Source organism: Meyerozyma guilliermondii, genomic scaffold (assembly GCF_000149425.1).
Source record: "Meyerozyma guilliermondii ATCC 6260 scaffold_6 genomic scaffold, whole genome shotgun sequence".
Classification (NCBI taxonomy): Eukaryota; Fungi; Ascomycota; class Pichiomycetes; order Serinales; family Debaryomycetaceae; genus Meyerozyma; species Meyerozyma guilliermondii.
Window position 1 is genome coordinate 529681 of NW_001809795.1, and position 20129 is coordinate 549809.

At 43.7% G+C, this 20129-nt stretch overlaps 11 protein-coding genes across 11 annotated transcripts, besides 1 other annotated feature; 6 read left to right on the plus strand and 5 right to left on the minus strand. All coding sequences in view use genetic code 12, as the record gives it.

Moving 5' to 3' along the window:
• Window position 1: 1 nt before the first annotated feature.
• Window positions 2-1123, plus strand: PGUG_04899 (dolichyl-diphosphooligosaccharide--protein glycotransferase; the record flags this gene model as incomplete). Its single annotated transcript, XM_001482894.1, has 1 exon — window positions 2-1123. One exon carries the CDS (start codon window positions 2-4, stop codon window positions 1121-1123), a length of 1122 nt encoding a protein of 373 aa, XP_001482944.2.
• A 97-nt stretch (window positions 1124-1220) lies between these two features.
• On the plus strand, window positions 1221-2264 carry PGUG_04900 (uracil-DNA glycosylase; the record flags this gene model as incomplete). The annotated part of the gene is made up of 1 exon (XM_001482895.1): window positions 1221-2264. The coding sequence occupies one exon, from the start codon at window positions 1221-1223 to the stop codon at window positions 2262-2264; it is 1044 nt and encodes a 347-aa protein (XP_001482945.2).
• Window positions 2265-2730: 466 nt separating this feature from the next.
• On the minus strand, window positions 2731-4449 carry PGUG_04901 (alpha-mannosyltransferase; the record flags this gene model as incomplete). Its single annotated transcript, XM_001482896.1, has 1 exon — window positions 2731-4449. One exon carries the CDS (start codon window positions 4447-4449, stop codon window positions 2731-2733), a length of 1719 nt encoding a protein of 572 aa, XP_001482946.2.
• Window positions 4450-5911: 1462 nt separating this feature from the next.
• ISW2 (DNA translocase) lies at window positions 5912-9016 on the plus strand (the record flags this gene model as incomplete). Its single annotated transcript, XM_001482897.1, has 1 exon — window positions 5912-9016. One exon carries the CDS (start codon window positions 5912-5914, stop codon window positions 9014-9016), a length of 3105 nt encoding a protein of 1034 aa, XP_001482947.2.
• Window positions 9017-9038: 22 nt separating this feature from the next.
• Window positions 9039-11309, minus strand: DOT1 (histone methyltransferase; the record flags this gene model as incomplete). Its single annotated transcript, XM_001482899.1, has 1 exon — window positions 9039-11309. The coding sequence occupies one exon, from the start codon at window positions 11307-11309 to the stop codon at window positions 9039-9041; it is 2271 nt and encodes a 756-aa protein (XP_001482949.2).
• PGUG_04904 (uncharacterized protein) lies at window positions 10456-11217 on the plus strand (the record flags this gene model as incomplete). Its single annotated transcript, XM_001482898.1, has 1 exon — window positions 10456-11217. One exon carries the CDS (start codon window positions 10456-10458, stop codon window positions 11215-11217), a length of 762 nt encoding a protein of 253 aa, XP_001482948.2.
• A 101-nt stretch (window positions 11310-11410) lies between the features above and the next one.
• On the minus strand, window positions 11411-14023 carry PGUG_04905 (uncharacterized protein; the record flags this gene model as incomplete). Its single annotated transcript, XM_001482900.1, has 1 exon — window positions 11411-14023. One exon carries the CDS (start codon window positions 14021-14023, stop codon window positions 11411-11413), a length of 2613 nt encoding a protein of 870 aa, XP_001482950.2.
• A 542-nt stretch (window positions 14024-14565) lies between these two features.
• Window positions 14566-15525, minus strand: PGUG_04906 (L-serine/L-threonine ammonia-lyase; the record flags this gene model as incomplete). Its single annotated transcript, XM_001482901.1, has 1 exon — window positions 14566-15525. The coding sequence occupies one exon, from the start codon at window positions 15523-15525 to the stop codon at window positions 14566-14568; it is 960 nt and encodes a 319-aa protein (XP_001482951.2).
• Window positions 15526-15606: 81 nt separating this feature from the next.
• On the plus strand, window positions 15607-16272 carry PGUG_04907 (uncharacterized protein; the record flags this gene model as incomplete). Its single annotated transcript, XM_001482902.1, has 1 exon — window positions 15607-16272. The coding sequence occupies one exon, from the start codon at window positions 15607-15609 to the stop codon at window positions 16270-16272; it is 666 nt and encodes a 221-aa protein (XP_001482952.2).
• An 892-nt stretch (window positions 16273-17164) lies between these two features.
• On the plus strand, window positions 17165-18961 carry PGUG_04908 (uncharacterized protein; the record flags this gene model as incomplete). The annotated part of the gene is made up of 1 exon (XM_001482903.1): window positions 17165-18961. One exon carries the CDS (start codon window positions 17165-17167, stop codon window positions 18959-18961), a length of 1797 nt encoding a protein of 598 aa, XP_001482953.2.
• Window position 17221, plus strand, in PGUG_04908: a sequence uncertainty (Possible assembly error: High quality discrepancy detected during assembly).
• ERV25 (Erv25p) lies at window positions 18958-19590 on the minus strand (the record flags this gene model as incomplete). Its single annotated transcript, XM_001482904.1, has 1 exon — window positions 18958-19590. The coding sequence occupies one exon, from the start codon at window positions 19588-19590 to the stop codon at window positions 18958-18960; it is 633 nt and encodes a 210-aa protein (XP_001482954.2).
• Window positions 19591-20129: the final 539 nt, after the last annotated feature.

The following is a 20129-nucleotide window of genomic DNA, read 5'->3' on the forward strand; positions in this document are numbered from 1 at the left end:
TATGACTCTCCATATTTCACATCCATACACCGCAGTATATGTCAAATCTCAAGTTTCAATTTCTCGTAGCCACAGAATCATGCTAGTGTTCCGAGCATTGGCGCTTTTCTGCGCCTCAATGGCGTTCGTGGGTGCTACCGTGGTACTGTCGCTACGCGAGAGTGCACTCAACTCGCCTAATTTTATCATAGAAGCGACTAACTCTGATCTTTCACTTTTCAGCGGTCCTAGGTCGTACTACACTTTACTCATATTAACGTCTACAGACCCCCGCCACGAGTGTGAATTGTGCTTGTTGCTTGAAAACATAGTCGCTAAGGTGTCTAGGTCGTATTTCCGGGACCATTTTGCCAGTGATCTGGTTTTCATAGCCAAAGTCGATATTGTGGATCGTACAAATATCGATATTTTCGACCTGCTTGGGTTGTCAGAGATCCCCCATATATGGCTTGTGCCACCTTCGCATCGTATAGGCAACTTGGAAGCCGATAATGAGTCGTGGGAAGACAAGTTGTACATCTTGAAGCAACCGCACTTGGAGTTTAAGCTTCCAATTGCCAACGAAAATACCCAAGTCATGGCCATGGCGCAATGGCTCGCAGAGACGATCCTGAAACCCATCCATGTGGAAGCGGCGGACGGGGGAATGTACTATTTTGTTCGCAATTTTGCAATCACATTTGCGCTCATTCTCATTGTGAAAAAACGGGGTCCACGAGCTTTCAAAAACGCTGGAAAAAAGCCGGTATACTCCATTTTGGCTATAGTTGCAGTGCTACTATTCACGTCTGGATATCACTATACAACGCTGCAAAAAGTGCCCTTTGTCGCTCAGAACGACGACCGACAATTCATATACATTTCGGGCGGCAGCCACTACCAATTTGGAATTGAAACTTTGATAGTAGCAGCAAACTACCTTGCACTAGCATCTGCTACGCTATTATTGATTTTTCTTGGCCGTTATAAGGTAAAATCTACACGATTTATTCACAGTGAAAATATGCGAGCGACGTTAATTTCAGTCACTGCTGTTGCAATTTTTCTACTTTTTAGCTGCTTGACGTCCATTGTCTTGAGAAAAGACCACGAGTACCCCTATGCATTTGCAAGACTATTTTAGTTCAATTGCTGCAAATTCTGTAGCACCTTTGGCTCATGTTGAACATCCGTACACCAGCTTATATTTCAACTTCGCGATTTACGCGTAAAAGGTCAAGATGACGACGTTGAAGCGGGCAGCAGTTCAGGGCGCAAGTGTTGTTTCCAAGAAACCCAAGACCATCACTGACTTCTTCCGGTCACTGGAAACGATAAGAACCGTTTCAACTTCATCCAAACTACCCCAAACCCAAAAATCACCACTTCCCAAGCCTTCTCAACAAACTCCAAATTCCACTCACGATGTTTCTGATGACCCAGACTACTCCAAGTTTTGCTCCCAGCATAACTTCAACAAAGAAGAATGGGTGGCACTGCTTTCGGAAGAACAAAAATCACTTCTTGCACTTGAAATAGCCAATCTCCATGTTTCATGGCTCGCTTTTCTTCACAAAACAATCACCCAGCCATACTTTCTCAACTTGAAACGGTTTCTTGCCAAGCAAGTGGGCAAAACCATTTTTCCGCCGTCGTCACAAGTTTATTCTTGGTCACATTACACTCCACTTCCTACCGTCAAATGTATAATAATGGGCCAGGATCCATACCATAATCACAACCAGGCCCATGGGCTAGCCTTTTCAGTCCTCGAACCCACGCGTCCTCCCCCGCTGCTTTTGAACATATACAAGGCACTCAAGTTAGATTTCCCCTCGTTTGAAGTTCCCGACTACAAAACGTTGGCTAGTGCCGGCAAGCCTGGAGGCGGCAACTTGACCAAATGGGCCAAGAACGGGGTGCTCATGCTCAATGCTGTGCTCACGGTGGAGAGCCACAAGGCCAACAGCCACGCTGGCCAGGGATGGGAGAAATTCACCGAGGAGGTTTTGCGGGTTGCAATCGAGTACTGTGCAAAAACACCAAATAATGGCATTGCAATAATGGCATGGGGCTCCCCGGCCCAGAAACGAGTGCTGATGTTCAACAAGCAATTGGCAGACTCCAACAAATATATCGTGATTAAGAGTGTACACCCTTCTCCGCTTTCGGCCAGCAGAGGATGGTTTGATCTGCATGTGTTCCGCCAATGCAATGAGTGGATGGGAGAGCACGGGTACACGAAGGTGGACTGGGGGGTGATGGAGGGCAATGTTGTGGAGTAGAGATACAGAAGAAGAAAAGGAGAACAAGAAGAAGAAAAAGATGTACCAGAAGAACAAAGCAGATGAGTACCAAAAGAGACCCAAACAATATTAGAATAATACATCCACCAATTCAGCACTGTCTTCGCCTTCTTCTGTTTACCTAACCAATTGGTTCTTGGCAACCTATACTTGCCTAAGACTCAAGAAAGTTCAGCTCGCAATGTCCACTCTGTTCCGTTCTTCTCTCTCTTGTTCACACCATGCTCGTGATACACAGCCTCTGATACATGTAGCATATAATATATAAGACATAGGTCATAACTGTGGTAGATATAGCAATGTGAAGAACGTGTTCTTCTATTTGGGTCCCGTTACACAATCTGCTACCGGATGTGCGCATAGGATGATAAAAATTTCGCCTGGTATTGAGTTCATAATTCATGCGCTCGATAACATGAGATCTCACGGAAGATTCAGACATGGATTACATCAGTCGTCCTAATTTTTCACCGCTACCCGAAAGCCAGTCAATTTGGTTTTTGGCAAATGTGCAAAGCTCTTCCATGTTTTGGTCTTTAAGATGAGGAAACTCAATTCTTTCTTCGCATAAAATTCTGTGAATCCGAGACCATTGGTCTAACTCAAAATCGACTTTCTTGTCGTCCTTTCCTTCCTTTTCCCCAGGTCTGATGTAACTTAATCCATTGAACAACCTATACCGAAGCTTTTTGGCATCCTTGTCATATAATTCGTCCCGACTCCAGAGATCCAAAGGGTCAAGCTTCGGAAAGTTGCAATGCAAAAACATCACCGACTCAACATCATGGGTGTCGAACTCTTTTCCCATGACGTCGTCAATATGCTTGGCTTGTTCCTTAAAAGATTTTGGTTTAGTAGGATATGGCACATCGATAAAGTTAGCCTTGTATTTCCTGTGATCAATTAATGGACTTTTCTGTCCCATTGCCACGCCACGAAATTCGCCATTTTTATCAAAGTAACCATATGTCCTTATTAGCGACTTTACCTGATAAAACGACTGGTTTGCTGCAACAGCAGCAGCTAAAAATGTATCTTTGTCACCCTCTCCAGGCTCACCCAAGGAGAACAATTTATAATACAAGTGAGGTCCAAAGACATTATAGTACAATGATAGCATCAATGTGTGGGCGTGCAGTTCCTTGTTGATGAACAACTGGCCAGATTCTGTAGAAGGGTTTGGTACCGTCCCTTCGAGATCATGATAAGGAACGGAGTTGACATCATCGACATTGGAAGTTCCAACAACATGAAGTGGCATTCGATTGTACCAGACACGGAGGTGCTCATTAACCTTGATTCCTGCGATATCGTAATAGTGTGGTGAAATTGTTCGTTTCCAATAATCCGGCCAGGTTATCATACCACATTCTTGATAAAGCTTGCTTTCAAATACGTCGTCTGGCTTTTGTATTGCCATATTATCAGAATCAAGCAAAAGAATATGCTGAAAGGACGATGCTATCATGGCCAACGATTTTAGTTGGTAGGATGCCAACTCAGAGGACCAATTCTTCATTACCGTGGGACCGAGAATTTCAGGAATTATCCGGCAACGGGCATTAATTTTGGGCAAGACCTTGACACAAAAGTCTGTTTCTTTCTCAAAATCTTCAAAAGAAGGAAGCATTATTTCTACGGGAATGTTCAGACCAGTTGCTCGAAGCTCTTGAATGGACAAGTAGGAGAGCCACGAAAAGCGTCCTCCTCCAACCATTACTATGCCCTTGGAACCTTTCCGGTAAGTCTTCCATAACGATTGTACAGGAAGATCCCGCAAAACCTGCTGATGCTTTGTTTGAAGTTCCTTGAGAGTATTGTCCGAAATCACCGCTCTCGACAATAAAGCTGCGCGGGTTTTTCCTTTCACCTGCTTCGATTTTTCCGTGTAACGAATAAGTTCACTGGACTCCAAATTGGGGATTTTTGGTCGGTTTTCGGAGAACAATTGGAATACGCTTGACCAATAGTCATTCTCTACATGTAAGTTGTTTGGCCACAATGAGTTTAAAGGTGAAGGGGCTTTTGGTATGGCGCTTCCTTCGCTTAAAAATTCATTTCCGAGAGAGAAGGCATTTTTAAGCGAATAGAACACAAGACCAACCACAACAAGAAGTACCAAAATGCGCACTTTTTGTCTTCCAACATATGAAAGAAATGACATTTGCCACAACTGTTGAGGGAATTTTCCCCTATTATAATGACAACACGGCTTCAGCCATTTGAAGAAGGGCACAAAACCCTCATGGAGATAACGCTTGGTACCTTTCGTAAATCTCCAAAAAAAAAATAATGAATGCTAGCACGTGAGCACTTTTTAATTGAGAACAAAGACAATGCTTTTGACACAGTTCTGTACATCTTTCGATATACGTCGCGTAGTAATGTGCCAGCAAGTTTTGGCAGTAACCAAGTAAGTTCAGAATGTAAGACCCAGTGGCAAATAGGCACATCAAAGACTTGTTTGCGTAATGAAAATGCATAGTGCTAATAATAGAATGCGGCTGAAGATCTGACGTGCTCCACTTTTTCGGGGTAAACAAACTACGTCTCGGTTAGAGCACATGACTGGTCCAGATGGCTCTCCAAGAGAGTCAGTGGAGGACCCGAGAATATCAGACTCCTCTAGCCCGGTCTCGAATGTCGAACATTGGGCTTACGGGAAAGTGTGTAAGCAGTTGCGCCACACTTCTGAGAAGCTGGAGAAGCTCATTCATCATTAATAAGAAAAGGGTTCCAGGGGTTCAACATCAATAGGAAAGGGTCCCAAAGAGGGGAATCTCCAGCTAAACATCTGCGACAAAAGCATGAAATCGGACATTTTAGCGCCACGCCGAAACAAAAGGCAAGCTAGCCGCGAGCTCAGGCAGAAAGTACGCGAGTTGTACACGACAAATCATTCATATAGGTTCTTTGAGGCTGTTATGAAGACGTAGTAAAGGCAAATATGAAGTGCCACAATTCGAGTATCACCGCAAAGTTAAGGGTCAAATACAGGTGACATTACTTGCCGCCTTTTCAGTAATGCGATGGACCATTGGCTCCTAAGAAAGCTCACTTGGACAAGGAGATTGCCTCTAGAGTCGGTTCAGCTTTTCCGTATCAGGTCAGCTAGTCCGTATTCTGTATTCAACATTTCATAAACGCTTCTCGTATAAAGGACCACTTCGTGCATAGATTTCGTTGCTAGACTGTTCAGCCTAAGTTGCAAGGAAAACCTCGAAGATTCAGAAACCGCAGAACCCTTTGCAATCTGTGGCAAAATTATTCAAATCTTTATTCTAGTGTTGTAAGACTCTTCAAATTAACAGTGCTCCGTTAAGCCGAAATCAAACTTCATTGTACAAACTGAGCCACAAGATAAAAAACGAACCCCATAAAAATGATCAAATTAATTTATATCAAAAGTAATTCCGAATCATAAACGCGACCCTTATAATTTATAGACCATAAGCAAACATTTTTTCCACCTGCTTTTCGCACCCACTGCGGCGCAGGACCCCCTATCGATTACTGCATCTGCCATCCCATCTCCGCGCGTATGGATCCATCGTCGCCGTTACCCGCGCCCATATACCTGAATTTCTTAGCAACATACAACTCCCAAACCTCACCTACACTCTACTATGCCCAAAGAGTCACGACAGCAACGCATCGACCGCTACATACTATCGGCTGACCCCAAGGTGGCCAAAGCCAACGATGTGGACGACAGCACCAAACGGTTCAAATATCTTTTAGGACTTACCGACCTTTTTCGCCACTTTATTGATATCAACGCCTCCAAAGATCCCAAATTCAAGAAACTCGTCAAGCAGATCGACTCGCAAATCGAGTTTGAACAGCCTAACAAAAAGAAGAAACAGCGGAGACGCAAAACTGAAAAAGAAGAAGACGCCGAATTGTTGGAAGATGAAGAACATATTGACGACGACGAGTCCCATCTGACCATCATCACGGAATCCCCGCTGTATATCAAGGACGGAACCTTGCGTGAGTACCAGATCCAGGGGTTGAACTGGCTCATCTCCTTGTACGAAAACCGACTCAGCGGCATACTCGCCGACGAAATGGGGTTGGGAAAAACTCTTCAAACGATTGCATTTCTCGGGTATCTTCGCTACATCAAAAATATCGACGGCCCCTTCATTATAATTGTGCCCAAGTCGACTTTGGACAACTGGAGACGAGAGTTCGCCCGGTGGACCCCAGAAGTCAAGGCGGTGGTTCTACAGGGAAACAAAGACGACCGGGCGGAATTCATCAAAAATTGCCTTTTGCAGGCGGATTTCGACGTTTTAATCACCTCGTTTGAAATGGTGATGCGTGAAAAGTCCCAGCTCAAGAAGTTCAGATGGCAGTATATTGTGGTGGACGAGGCTCATCGAATAAAGAACGAAGACAGTTCGTTGTCGCAAATCATCCGGTTGTTTTACTCGAAAAATAGGCTCCTCATAACCGGTACTCCCCTCCAAAATAATCTCCACGAACTCTGGGCTTTGCTCAATTTTCTCCTTCCTGATGTTTTCGGCGACTCCGAGGTGTTCGACGAATGGTTCGAAAGCCAGGGCTCGAAGGAAGAAGGTAACCAAGACAAAGTTGTCCAGCAGTTGCACAAAGTGTTGAGTCCATTTCTTCTTCGGCGTGTAAAATCGGACGTGGAAACTTCGTTGCTTCCCAAAATAGAAACCAACGTCTACTGTGGAATGACAGAAATGCAAATTCGATGGTACAAAAAACTCTTGGAAAAAGACATCGATGCAGTCAATGGCGTTGTAGGTAAAAGAGAAGGTAAAACAAGACTTCTCAATATAGTGATGCAGTTGAGAAAATGTTGCAACCATCCATATTTATTCGATGGAGCAGAACCTGGCCCACCATATACTACCGACGAACACTTGGCGTACAATTCTGGCAAAATGATAATATTAGACAAAATGTTGAAAAAGTTTCGTGAACAAGGCTCTCGTGTGTTAATTTTTTCTCAGATGTCACGTTTACTAGACATTCTCGAGGATTACTGCTACCTACGTGACTACGAATATTGTCGTATCGACGGCTCCACTGCACATGAAGACAGAATTGAAGCCATTGATCTGTACAATGCTCCCGACCTGGACAAGTTCATTTTTCTATTGACGACCAGAGCCGGTGGTCTTGGAATCAATTTAACAAGCGCGGACATTGTGATTCTTTACGACTCTGATTGGAATCCCCAAGCTGATTTGCAAGCCATGGACAGAGCCCACAGAATCGGTCAAAAGAAGCAGGTTCATGTGTATCGATTTGTGACAGAAAATGCAATCGAAGAAAAGGTTTTGGAGAGAGCCGCGCAAAAGCTAAGATTGGATCAATTGGTTATCCAACAAGGTCGACAAGTAACCAATGCTAATGCCATAGGGAACTCCAAGGATGATTTGCTCGGTATGATCCAGCATGGTGCCCAGAAAGTTTTCGAGTCTCAGAGCGGCTCTTCTTTGTTAGACGATGACATCGAAGCGGTCTTACGAAGGGGTGCTGAAAAGACGGCGAATTTGAATGCTAAATTTAACACTTTGGGCTTGGATGATTTGCAAAATTTCACTTCGGACTCATCTGCGTACACATGGAATGGCCAGAATTTTGCAAAGAAAGATCATTCTAATGGATTGGGACTAACCTGGATCAACCCATCCAAGCGAGAAAGAAAAGAACAGACGTATTCTATCGACAGTTACTACAAGGATATGTTGAAAACCACCCAGAAAGGTAATGGAAAATCTCTCACTAATACCAAAGTCAGAGCTCCAAAAGTCTATAATGTGCAAGATCACCAGTTCTTTCCTGAAGGTTTGAAGGAGTTGTTGGAAAGAGAGCAGCTTTCTTTCAAGAAGGAAATTGGCTACCGTTTCAGTCTAGACGAATTTGGCGATAGCGATGAAGAGTTTTTAGCAGATGAGTTCAAAAAGGATGGGTTGTCACGCGAAGAGAAGCGGAGAATGGAGCAGGAAAAGATTGACAATGTGGTACCACTAACTGAGGAAGAAGTCGAGTTGAAGAATAAATTGTTGGAGCAGAGCTTTCACAATTGGACCCGTCGTGATTTCACAAACTTTATACATGCTTCAGCGAAGTATGGAAGAACTTCATATGACAAGATCGCACAAACTTTGGGCAGCAAGACGCCCGAGGATGTCGAGAGATACCTGAAAAAGTTTTGGGAGTCGTATTCGTTAATTGACGGATACGAAAAGTATATTTCGCAGATTGAAAGCAGTGAAAAGAAGTTTGCAAAATTGCTGAACCAATGGAGATTGCTCAATCTCAAGCTTGACCCGTTGGATGATCCCTTGGAGGACCTCAAAATCCAATATCCCCCTAACAACTCCAAGCGAATTTACTCGAAACTTGAAGACCGGTTCATCTTGTACTGTGTTCATAAAATTGGTCTTTTCAGTGAAAACTTGGCGGATAGAATCAAGGAAGAAATAGCAAAGAGCGATTTGTTCAAATTTGATTGGTATATCAGATCCCGTACTCCGCAAGAGTTGGGAAGGAGAGTGAACACGCTTCTTCTTGCCATAACGAGGGAACTTGAAGGACCGGCAAATTTGAGAAAGAAAGGAAAGCTCAGCAACTCCAATAGTAGTTCGCGAGTCGGCTCGGTAGAACCTTCTGGGAATGGAACAGCCAATGGAAACAAACGTTCCAGGGAGGTAACTGCGGGTCCTGACAAGAGAAAAAAGGTTTAATTGTCAATGATAATGTATATATCTAGAGGTATTGTTTACAAACTTCCTTTTGTACAACCGAAATGTAGTATGGCACCTTGTTAGCAGTCCAGCTTACCGACATGTTATGTTCCATCTCGTGTTTTTCCACCTGAAGATAATCAAAGACTGTGTCGTCGAAGCTAGCCTTATATCGGGGACTAATGAAATTTCGGAGACTCACGATCTTTGACCCAGGACGCAATCCGTATAGTAATTTTCCCACTTTGTAATTGAGTTCTGCGTCAAACAAGTAATTGTTAACTATCAATATGTCACAATCAATGACTGTTCGGCGTACCTGTTCATTATCAGCAAAGCTTTGCAGAAGCGCCCATTCAAGATTTAGCTGTTTGAGCCCAAAAACACTCAAGTTTCGTTGCACCATATTGGATTGTTCAAGTGTAAGTTTGGATGCGTGGGCCATTAGTTCACAACCACCGCTTAAAGCGGCTCCAAATTCAAGTGCAGCTTGAAGAGTAGTATTACCGACTCCAGAACCCAAGTCGTAGAATTTGTGATGAGGTTTCATTCCAACTTTGGTGAGCACCTCGCTTGTAAAACACGGAAGCAACTCGCCGTAAACTTCAGCAGTGAAGGCTTTATAGTAGCGAAGTTTGTTTGAAGATATAGAAACAACTCGTGCGTAAACTCTGGAAAGTATTTGGTGCAATGCGTAACGAGATATCTTTTGGTTCGAAGCGAGTTGGCAAAAGAAATCTCGCTTGTATCTTGAAATGGAATCACCAGCCAATACACTGCCATTGGAGCCAGGAATGACAGTATGGTCGTTGTCGTTTGTTTCATTTGTTTGGTTTTTGTCTTGTTTATCGCCTTGGTGTTTTGCAACGAGCTTGGCTATCTCTGTATGGAAAATGTTGATTTTTAGATCGGATTCAGAAAACTTTTCCTCGATTTTTTTGGTGTACATTCTAATCTCGGGGTTGATGTCGGACCAGAAAGAAGGGTTGGGCGAGAGGTGAAGCACCAACTGGTTCCACTTGTCTATGATTGTCACAAATGAAGCCAAGTCATCGTCGTCGACTGCTTCCCGCAATTTCTGGCAATAGTTGGTGACAATTATATTCCTGATTTTTGTAGATCCTGAAAAGTACAAACCGTAGTTGACTTGGAAGAATTTGATGATTTCGTCGACGGGGTCAAGCTGGTTACTTTTGGGTTGTGCAAGAACATACTCTTCGCAGTGCATTGGATATAGCAAGAACCGAATACGGATTCTATTGTTCACATTGGCCACTTCTTGGCCATCGCTATTGGTTATGAAAAGTGTAGGGAACGAACTGGGCAAATTCTTGTAATGCTTGGTGTGCTGTGTGATCAAATTGCTTGCAGAGGTATCGACAGAAACACCTAATTTTGGTTCCACGTTTGTCACAAGAGGTGGAAGAGAAGGAGCGTCTATGTATATGGAATCTGCAAATGCATGTCTGCCGTGGAGTGGAAGAAAGGTATCTTCCAATATATTTTCAGGATCAAATGGATTATACTTGTCTCCCGAATCTTTCGACTCTGGAGTCTCGTCTTTCACAGTCGCTTTGGTTCGTCTTCTCTTGGTTCGTGGCTTTTCCTCTTCTATTTTTTCAGGCTCAGGAGAAACCTGTTTCGTCTTTCTTCGTGGCCGTAATCTCCTTCCGTCCGTAGGCGCTTCGTCTTCAATTTCGCCGTCTGGCTTTTTTCCTGCGTTGAACTCGCTAGACGTGTACCACTGTGAAATGTACAACAAACGATCAAGGTTATTCTTAAATTTTATACGACGAAGAAACGGATTGAACTCGGTGCTCAATCTGTCCACCGCAACGTCGTCTCTAAATGGATGTTCCTGGCGGATTTCCTTGAGAGTGTGGTTCGATGTGGCAAGCTTCTCGATGCTCTGGCGCTCTTCCACCGTTGTGGCTTCGGGATCATATTCTTCCAAAGTATTGAGTATGTTTTGGATTTTTTCACCATCAATAACGTCGATTTTTGTCCGTAAACTGGTCATAGAAAGATCCACTTGGACCAAATCCTTGAGAATCGACACCAAGTCTTCCTTGTTTTCGATCGATATCCCGCCATTTGGTTGTTTTTCTTCTGGTAAATCTTGCAGTGGAGTCACGATTGATTTTATAGACATCACCGAATTCGTGTCTGAAGGAGTTAGCGGTTCTGGAGTTTCCTTATGAATGGTGTGGTGCATATCGACATAAGTGTTGATTCCCACGCCGTTGGGAGGATTGGAAAACACCCCACACTCCACACCTTGGATCTGAGCCATGTATCAAGTGTTGATAATTCGCGCGTATTTCAGCGCTTCAGCCTGCCTCGCAGGAAGGAATGAATATATTCGCATTCTACCTAGTTGAAGTAGCTAAAAACTTACAACTTGCTCGCCCGCAAGCCATTGAGTCGAAACTTCAAGTCCTTCAATAATTTTGTTTCTGGTTTCCACAGCTCGAACAATTCATACAATTCATTGATTTCATCGTAGCCATTTTTCCCCACATCCCTTCCATTATCAACCAGTAGAAGCTTATTGTTATTTGGCCAGTTCTTCTCAATGTTGAAGAGAAGTCCCCTGAGGCACCACGGGAGTATAAATGGGTTGGTGCCCACCTTACTAACGTTGTACTCTTTGATGTAAACCTGGTTCGTAAACGGCAATTTGTGCACTTCGTCCGCACTTGCGGCTGCATCCAAAGAGTCATAGCCACCCACACCTTTCACCAATGAGCCCTCCGACAAGCCCTCGTGATTCGAATTGGCCAGTTCGGCTATCATATGAGAAGAAGACGTTGGAGGAATTACAATGTCATCGGTGTCGAGAGCAAATTTGATGCCCAAATCGTACACTTTTCCATCATTGTAGATCTTGGAATGACCGCCGCCCGTCAAGGGTCCCGCAAGAATCGGACTGAGCTCCTTGAGTACATTATTGTCAAAAAAACCAATGTTCAGAAGGTGACAACAAAGCGACACCAATTTCGAGATGAACGGAGGAGTCAGCGATGCATGGTCAATGTAACAAGCACGGTAGATGTTGGGGTGAAACACATGCGACGCAACAGCAGAGTACATGGGCACAAGCTGATCATTGATGGAGCCAATAAATGTCAACTTGACATTGGCATTGATGATAATTTGCATCGATTCTTTATACGCCAACGACTGCTCACTGGTGAACTTTGTCAATTCAAAGAGCTCCATGAGCGAGTCGTGCTCGATAGCCGAGTATGCTTTCATGAAGAAAGATTTGTCCACCCCATAAAACGGACCGTTGTTGATGCCTGCCATTCCCAAAAGACCAATGCGCTTTTTGATGGCATCTTTCAAGATTCCCAACTTGATGAGACGAGCAAGAAGGATGATCGAAACCACACAGCCTTGCGAGTGTGAGGCAACAAAGATGAAGTCGGCATCGTTGATTTCTCGCTGCCATTGGGTCAAAATGTCAGTGAAAAACTGGACTCGGTCGAATATCTTTCCCTCCTTTTCAAGGGCGATTTTTTGAATCGAAATGCTATTTGTTTCGTCATCCGAGATCATGTTGTTTTCCATACAGTAACGGATCATTGCCTTTTCGGCTTCATTTGCAAACTTGAGAGACGTTCCCTTGGGTGCACCAATAATTGGTCTGATCATTCTGGTGGGAAAAAAACCATGGATTCCTATTATAAGAATCTTCTTGATTTTGCGTAGCGGACCTGCTTTCTGGGTAACGATATTAGACTGAAATGTTCCGCTTTTTTGGTCGCTATTAGGCTTGTGGTTAATCAAGAGATTCCCCATAGGATCATTGCTGATGGTGACTCCCTGCTCTGGATTGTACAGGTAATTGTGCTGCTCCAGATCCTGGGTGTGGCCGTCGGCCGTGTAGTACTTGTTGTAGTTGGGAAGGCACGCTCTCTTTCTATTTGGCAATTTTGCAAGGCTGCGGCCGTAAAGTCTATAGGTTTTTTCATACAAGAGATTGACTTCTCGCTCAACCTGGTCGGATTCGCTGATTTCTGCGTGTGCACCTCCTTCGGCAGAGTCTTCACTTTCCACGCCATCTTCTCTGTCGGCACTTCCAACTACTCCCACGAGAGACTGAGAGCTGAAACCAAGTCTGTTCAGAAGCTGGTTCAATACTTGGCGCCAACTCCGAAGGTCTAGTTTTTGATTTTGTTGCTGGTTCTGGTTTGCAGTAGAAGCAGAACCGAAAAGTGACAGTGCAATCCCGGTGGTGGAACTCAGAGACGAATTTTGCAGCGGAAGACACAGATTCCAGTTTGGAACGATAAGGTTCTCGCGGAGGTTTTCGTTCTTGTGAGTGTTGATCTTGTTGAACTGCAGCGCCAGGTCATGAGGTTTATAGAGCACAGCGTCGTCCACTTCACCGTCCTGTTGTTTCTGGTCGTTCGCCAAAAGATCCTGCTTTGTAGGAAGCGAAGCCGTCGTAAGAAGAGTATTTGAAACATCACGCTTTTTGTCCTTCTCTTTATCGGTTTTCTCGTCCTTGTTTTCTCTTTCCCTGTTGTCCTTTTGGTCCTGGGAACTCTCGACTGTGTTCTGGTTGCTCCAGAAACTCCAGCCTCGTTTCTTCTTCACTGCTCTTTCATCAACCTCGTTACTGTAATCCTCCTCCTCTTCCTCTTCTTCATAGTCTCCTTCTTCGTCGTCCATATCCTCATTTTCGTAGTCTTGGACTTCGTCGTTGCCGTTTGATGTGTCGTCATGGTCGTCCTCGGTCTTCATTTTCAACCTTCCTCCCCATAACCAGCTACGAGATGGAATCTCCAAATTCTTTGCTTTTGGCGGTTGCATGGCACTCGAACCAGCGGAAAAGTGTCTTTTTCTATTGCCATTAGTGGATTTTTGTGGTGATAACAGAAGAGAACGAGGTGGTGTATTTTGGTTCAGTCGACTTTTTATTGGTTCTGGTTCTTGTAGAGTGGTTGTAGGAGGTTCTTGAGTAGAGTTCCACAAGGGAAGCCAGGTATTGGGTGCCATGGAGTGTGAAAGTGGTAGGGTGTAGTGTAACTGGAAAAGAAGAGTGCGGAGATTACATATGATTTTCGCGGAGAGATAGCAAGAGCAGTGCGAGAAAGCGAAGAAAAAGCGAATTCAGAATATAGGAGGAGATATGAAAAAAGAGTATAAGAGTAGGTTGATACTTGAAATTAACGGAAGTTGCTCATTCACCATTGGTTCTTGATCCTGTAATTCAATTCGATCACATATTTTTTTCGGCTGCAAATTGAATACATGCAACCTTGCTCTTATTTCACTTTATACTACAAACTCATAGATTTCATATTCTCTCACCCATGTCTACCGTACTTTCCCATACTTATCTTTGCATGAATTTAGATCTGCTCATCTCCTCATTCTCTATCATATTTTCACTTCCTACTACAACGAATATCTACTAGTCTTTTCTCACTTCTATCTTCAACTTTCTATACTCATAATTGTCTTTGCTCATATTCCTTTTCTCATATCTCTTCTCATTTTTCTTATCATCTCTTTTGTCTATCTCTTCTCATATCTGTCTAATCCATCCCGAGACCAACTATGCCTCCGCACACTACAACCACCACAATATCGTCCTTGGTCAAGTTTCCTAAATCTTTGAGAAACACCTTGCTGTCGAGCACAGCAGTCAATGCTGCTCCACAAGAAGCTTCTACCTTTTTCCCAAACAATTTGTGGTACTTTTCCGCAGCCGATTTGGCTTCCGAGTCGTCCACCATTTTAACCACAGTTTTTCCCTCTCTATAATTTTCAAGGGACTGTTGAGACAAGTATGGAGATGCCAACGACGTGGTTGTGGTCTTAATAGTGGGCAAATTCACCACTTTTCCTTCCTCAACTGCACTGGAAAATGTGGGGGTCTGGAACGTCTCAATTGCAAGAACAGAAGTTTCGTCCATTTTATTACGTTTCAAGCCTTCTACAACTCCATTGTAAAGACCACCACCGCCAACACTGCACACAACTCCTTTTATGGCTTTGGCATCATTGGGACGCAATTGACTTTTGATTTCGTCAACCAAAGTAGCATGGCCATCCCAGATCACAGGATTGTCAAATGGGTGTACATAGACGGTCTGGACATCGCTTGGTGCACTTTTCATGATTACATTCCGCAAATGGTCGTCAGCAATGCCCCAATGCTCTCCAAACATGATTACCGTGGCCCCCAATTTTTCAAGATTTCCAACAACAGCCAGCGACCACTTTGGAAGAACAACCGTGCACGGAACGCCGAGTTCTCTGCTGGCATACGCTGCTGCTAGCCCGGCGTTGCCTCCGGAAGACGAATAAACGTGAACTTTAGTTTTTCCGGGCTCTTTTTGGGCCAACTGTTTGCTGATAAGATGGCCGATTCCTCTCAATTTGAAGCTTCCCGAAGGCTGTTCAAGCTCGTTTTTAAAGAAGACTCGACATGGTGTGTCGTCCAATTGGTCGGTCACTTCCACGAGAGTTGTGGTAACAGATACTCGGGCCATGGTACACCAGGTTCAATAGAAAATCAATTTCAATTCATTTTTTCGCGATAATCAAATTTCAGTGCGAAACTACCCCACAAGATGGCTCGACGAGACGGTAAATCACAGCAGTTTCCCAAGGTTCGTGAAGATATCGAGGACGAAATCCTCGAAGCGTACGCTGAGCATACGGATGGAGACGACTTCCACCTCAAAACTCTCCCAAATTTTTTTCATGAGCTCAGCATTCCAAGTTGCTATTTCACCGATATTTCAGAATGCATTGAATACTACTATTCCCACATTGATGGTCGAGGAATCGACGTAGGGAACACCAACGAGTGGATCACGTACCAAATGCTCATTGCGTATACGTTGACCATATCCTCAAATCCAGACCAGCTACTCGATGTGGTAGACATCGATAAACTCATACGAAACACAAGCACTCTTATCAAGTTCCGTAACAACCATTCGCACATTCTAGCCAGCTGGAAACTATTTGTAGAAGTTGGAGCTCCTGGCTCAAATCCTGAAACTTTTCGGTTGACTCTTCCTCATCTTCAGGCTATCAAAGAACATATGAACTTGGACCTGGGGCTGCATGGACCTCTTGGAGACTCGTTCTTGATCAGTATGTTGAGCTGCTGCTCTACAAAAGAAGACGGGAGCCCCACAAGCTTTTACTTGGACAAACCCAAATCTGGCACCAGTATAACCATTCGAGACTTCGCCGAGATCCTCGGAAACTTGGGAGAGTTCGACTAGCAATAAACTCATGCATATGGATTGGACCGTATTTCCACCCTTTTTATCCATGGTTCCTCCTTCCAGTGTCCTTTAATCTTACCATTCTTTTTCAAGTTCTCACTGTCTAGTCCAGCGCTCGCTTCCACTTTGTCTAGTGCCTCAAGACTTCCCGTAATTTTTCCAATGGGTGTGTATTGGTTTCTGTCACCCAATACCTTTTCGTATTTGTCGGATAGAACTATAAAGAATTGTGAGCCCACAATATGCTCTTTATGGTTGATAGCCATGATCGTACCTCGTTCAATACTTATAGTTTGCGATTTCCAATTGCTCTTTTTGGGCCCAGTAAAAGCATTCTTAGGGTCAGCAGGCTCGGATACTCGGCCTGTATTTGTAGAATCTCCACATTGAAGAATAAATTGGGGAATGTACCGAACTATACAGTTTGCGTTATAGTTACCAGAACCACAATGACGAAGAAAGTTTTCGACATGGTTTGATTGCTGTGTATCCTCGAGTGAAAGAGCTATATCTAGGTCGCCCGTAGCAGTATAAAACTGGGTTAGTTATTGAGTTTGAGTTGTTTGCAGCTACTTACAGTCACGCTCATGATGCGAAAATAAATGAGATCAAAAAGAAAAATAGTGCACTAAAGACTAGAAGACTAAAAGACTAAAACACTAAAATAACTAAAGAACTAAAGACTAGAAGACCAAAAGTGAACTAAAAGTGGGATCATTTAAACAAAAGCCATACTTTGTCTAAATGCTTATAAGCTGAGTTCAATCCTGTAGAAAATACTATTCAATGCTCAAGGACCCAAATTGAAACCTTCCATCAACATTTAAACAACTTAGCTTTTTGTTTATTCTGCTAAGTCACGCGTTTATTGACTCACTTGGTTCCACGCATGCACTTGAGTCCCAACCAGCAATATGCCCACACGATAGAATCAACCTTGGGAGACTTTGGCGCTGCCATCGATGTTCTGGACCCCCAAACCATTGATTTTTTGCTTACGGAAACGGAGGAACTGCTCGTAGAAGAAATCGTGGTTCCCACTGAAAATGTTATTCGAGTACTTCTTACTCTCAGTTGCCGACTCCCAGCCATTTTCTCTCGTGCTGAGGGAAACGATATCACAAGAATGTTGCAAAATGCTTTACATCAACCCAGACAAATAATATCTCATCCAGTTGCAAGTTATAATCAGCGAGCCGAACTTATACTACGGAGATTGTGTGGAATTGTGTCGTCCACTTACACTGATAAACCCCAGATCTACCAAGCTGTGTATTCCACGCTAATGAATGTAATGGCAGACTTTACCTCAACAAAACGAACCATAAACCAATTTGAGTTTGTTAGTGACTCAGAAGAAGAGCTCTTACTTTCAGCAGTGGTCGATGAACATAAGAAGCGAAGCATTGTGGTTTCTCCAAGTAAGAAACCACGCAGTAGAAACTTCAAGAAAAAGAGTTACATTCCAGCAGATATGAGGATCTTTAATGAGCCTGTTATAACCACTGCTGTATGTCCTTCCAAGTCAAGTCCTTATAACTTGTGGAGCTTGATGGAGTGGACGTTTTATTGCTGCTCAAAGTCTTCGACTGTCCAAGAAAAATCCATAGAACTGTCTTGCTTCCATGACTTGTACCAGGGATACAGTAGGTTTTTGCTGGTTTTATGGCGGGTGGTGACGATTAACTTTGTCAATGTCATTGATCTGCTCATGAACGACGGAAGAGGTAACCACAACGAGCTTGTACATATGTTTTTCTACAGCAGTGAGTCGAAGCAGAACGAGATAATATCTGCTTTGGAAGACCCATCTTTGTTCATTTTGAGGGCACTAATGACCCAGGTTTCGGGAGATAAAGAAGAATGGTACAAGCGAATAACCTCGGTGGTTTTCTATGGAATAGAAGAGCAAAAAATACCCACGAGCCCGTACGCAAGTGATCGACATTTGATCAGGAAAAGTAATATTCCGTGCCCTAAACAAAGTGATAGGTGTGATTCCTCAAATGATATGGTTGAATCTATGAGTTTGAGGTTTGAGATCTTGTCGCTTGTATACTACAATGGGTTATTTTTTGATAAAGGCGATGCTTTCTTGGGTCTGAGTGAAGTGGATCCTCAAGACTACGATCTTGTTACCAGAATTCTAGTACAAGAAATGGCGAAACGGCTCTGTAAGTTCAGCTACAGGTACTTTAAGCTGTTCTTCGAGGCTTCATTGATTTCAAATGAAATGTCCATTTTTCAAGTTCCAGCCAATCACTGCAGTCGTATGATGATGGAACTTGCTCGCGAGCTTGTGGATACACTCACAGGTCGCTATGGTATCGATTTGGATGTCAGACCAGGCGCTTCGCAGTTTCCATGGGAAGTTCAATTTGCTCAAGAAATGGTGTCGATAATTGGCCAAAAAGCTTTGTATGAGATGATTGTTCAGGAGAGCGGCAGTAATGGTGGGTTAGAGGAAGCGTGGTGCAAGGCGACTTTTTTGCTTGGTTGGTTACTAGACATGGCATTTACCGAGTTGCAACTGAATTCTCAACATGGCGATTTTTTGCAGCATTTGTGTGAAGGTGTAGAGCAAGCTGACGCCGTAAGTGCAAAACTGTGGAGGCAGGCTTGCCAAAAGGACGAATTACCATTTGTAAAGTATGGAGATATTTTTCGTAGCAGGTTTCCTATTTAAATAATATGCTTGACCTTGAAGTAGTGTCTCAAGTACAGAATCTGCCATGTTCCGAAGCCTACGAGCGAGATGATCACCAAGATGGAAAAGTACTTGACTCTAGAATTGGTGGACTCGTTTGTGTCTCTCATAGTGGCCTCTCTGACCTTCAAGTACTGAAGTTGTGCGGCGATTTCCTTCGTCATTTCCTCGACTTTTTTCAACTCCACTTCTGCAGGCTTCAACTTCTCAGCGGCCTGGACGGCATTCCAGTCTCTGGCAGCAGCCCCCGATTCGATTTCCAACTCTATTTCCCTTGACAATTCCGTGTGACGCGACCATTTTCTCTCCTGGTGGTTGGTGAAACACACATCAAAAGCGGCACTGTAGGCGCTTGTGAACGCCACCTTGACGGTTCCCGCCAAGTCTTTCTTGGATCTGTGCTCGTTTCCCAAAGAATCCACGATTTTCATGTCCAAAACCTGTCCGTCTCCAACCCGTCCATTAGTTTTGATATTGACCACTACCAATTGGCCTTCTTGTACAAAGTCTCTAACACACACTGGCTGTGGTTTGGATTCTGCCTTGACGTCGAGATGCAATGCGGCAGCAAACGATACGAAAAGTGACACTAAATAGAACCAGTACATGTTTGGTGACGTTGATCTGAAAACTGCGTGTCAATTAGTCGCGACGCGCAGGTACAGGAAGGAAGAGTGAGGCAGATGAAAAATGAGAGATGTAGGGAATGAAAATTAAAAGAAAAAAAAAAAGAAAACAAGTGGAAACTAGCAAAAGGAATCTCCGTTTTCTTCTTTTCTGTGCTTCCTGCTTTCTGCTTTCTGTTTTTTTTCTTCTTCTTATCTCAATTTCATATCCGTTTCCATTACCCTTCCTCTCCCACCAGTGCACCAGCACTACTTTCCAATTCTCGAAAATATTCTCACCAACCATGGCCCGTGCAAAGACCACCCACACCATGGTCAAGCTTGTTTCGGCAGCTAAAACCGGCTACGAAAAGTGGTTTAATATCCCTCGTAGCACGCAGAAGCTTAATCTTATTTTATACGACCCGGTGGCTAAAAGACACTGTCTTTTCACCGAAGACAAAAAACGAAGGGTTCCCGAAGTGGTGCCTAAAGACTATAATAGAAAGCACAGGGTATGATTTGTGCGACTCGGCTCTCAT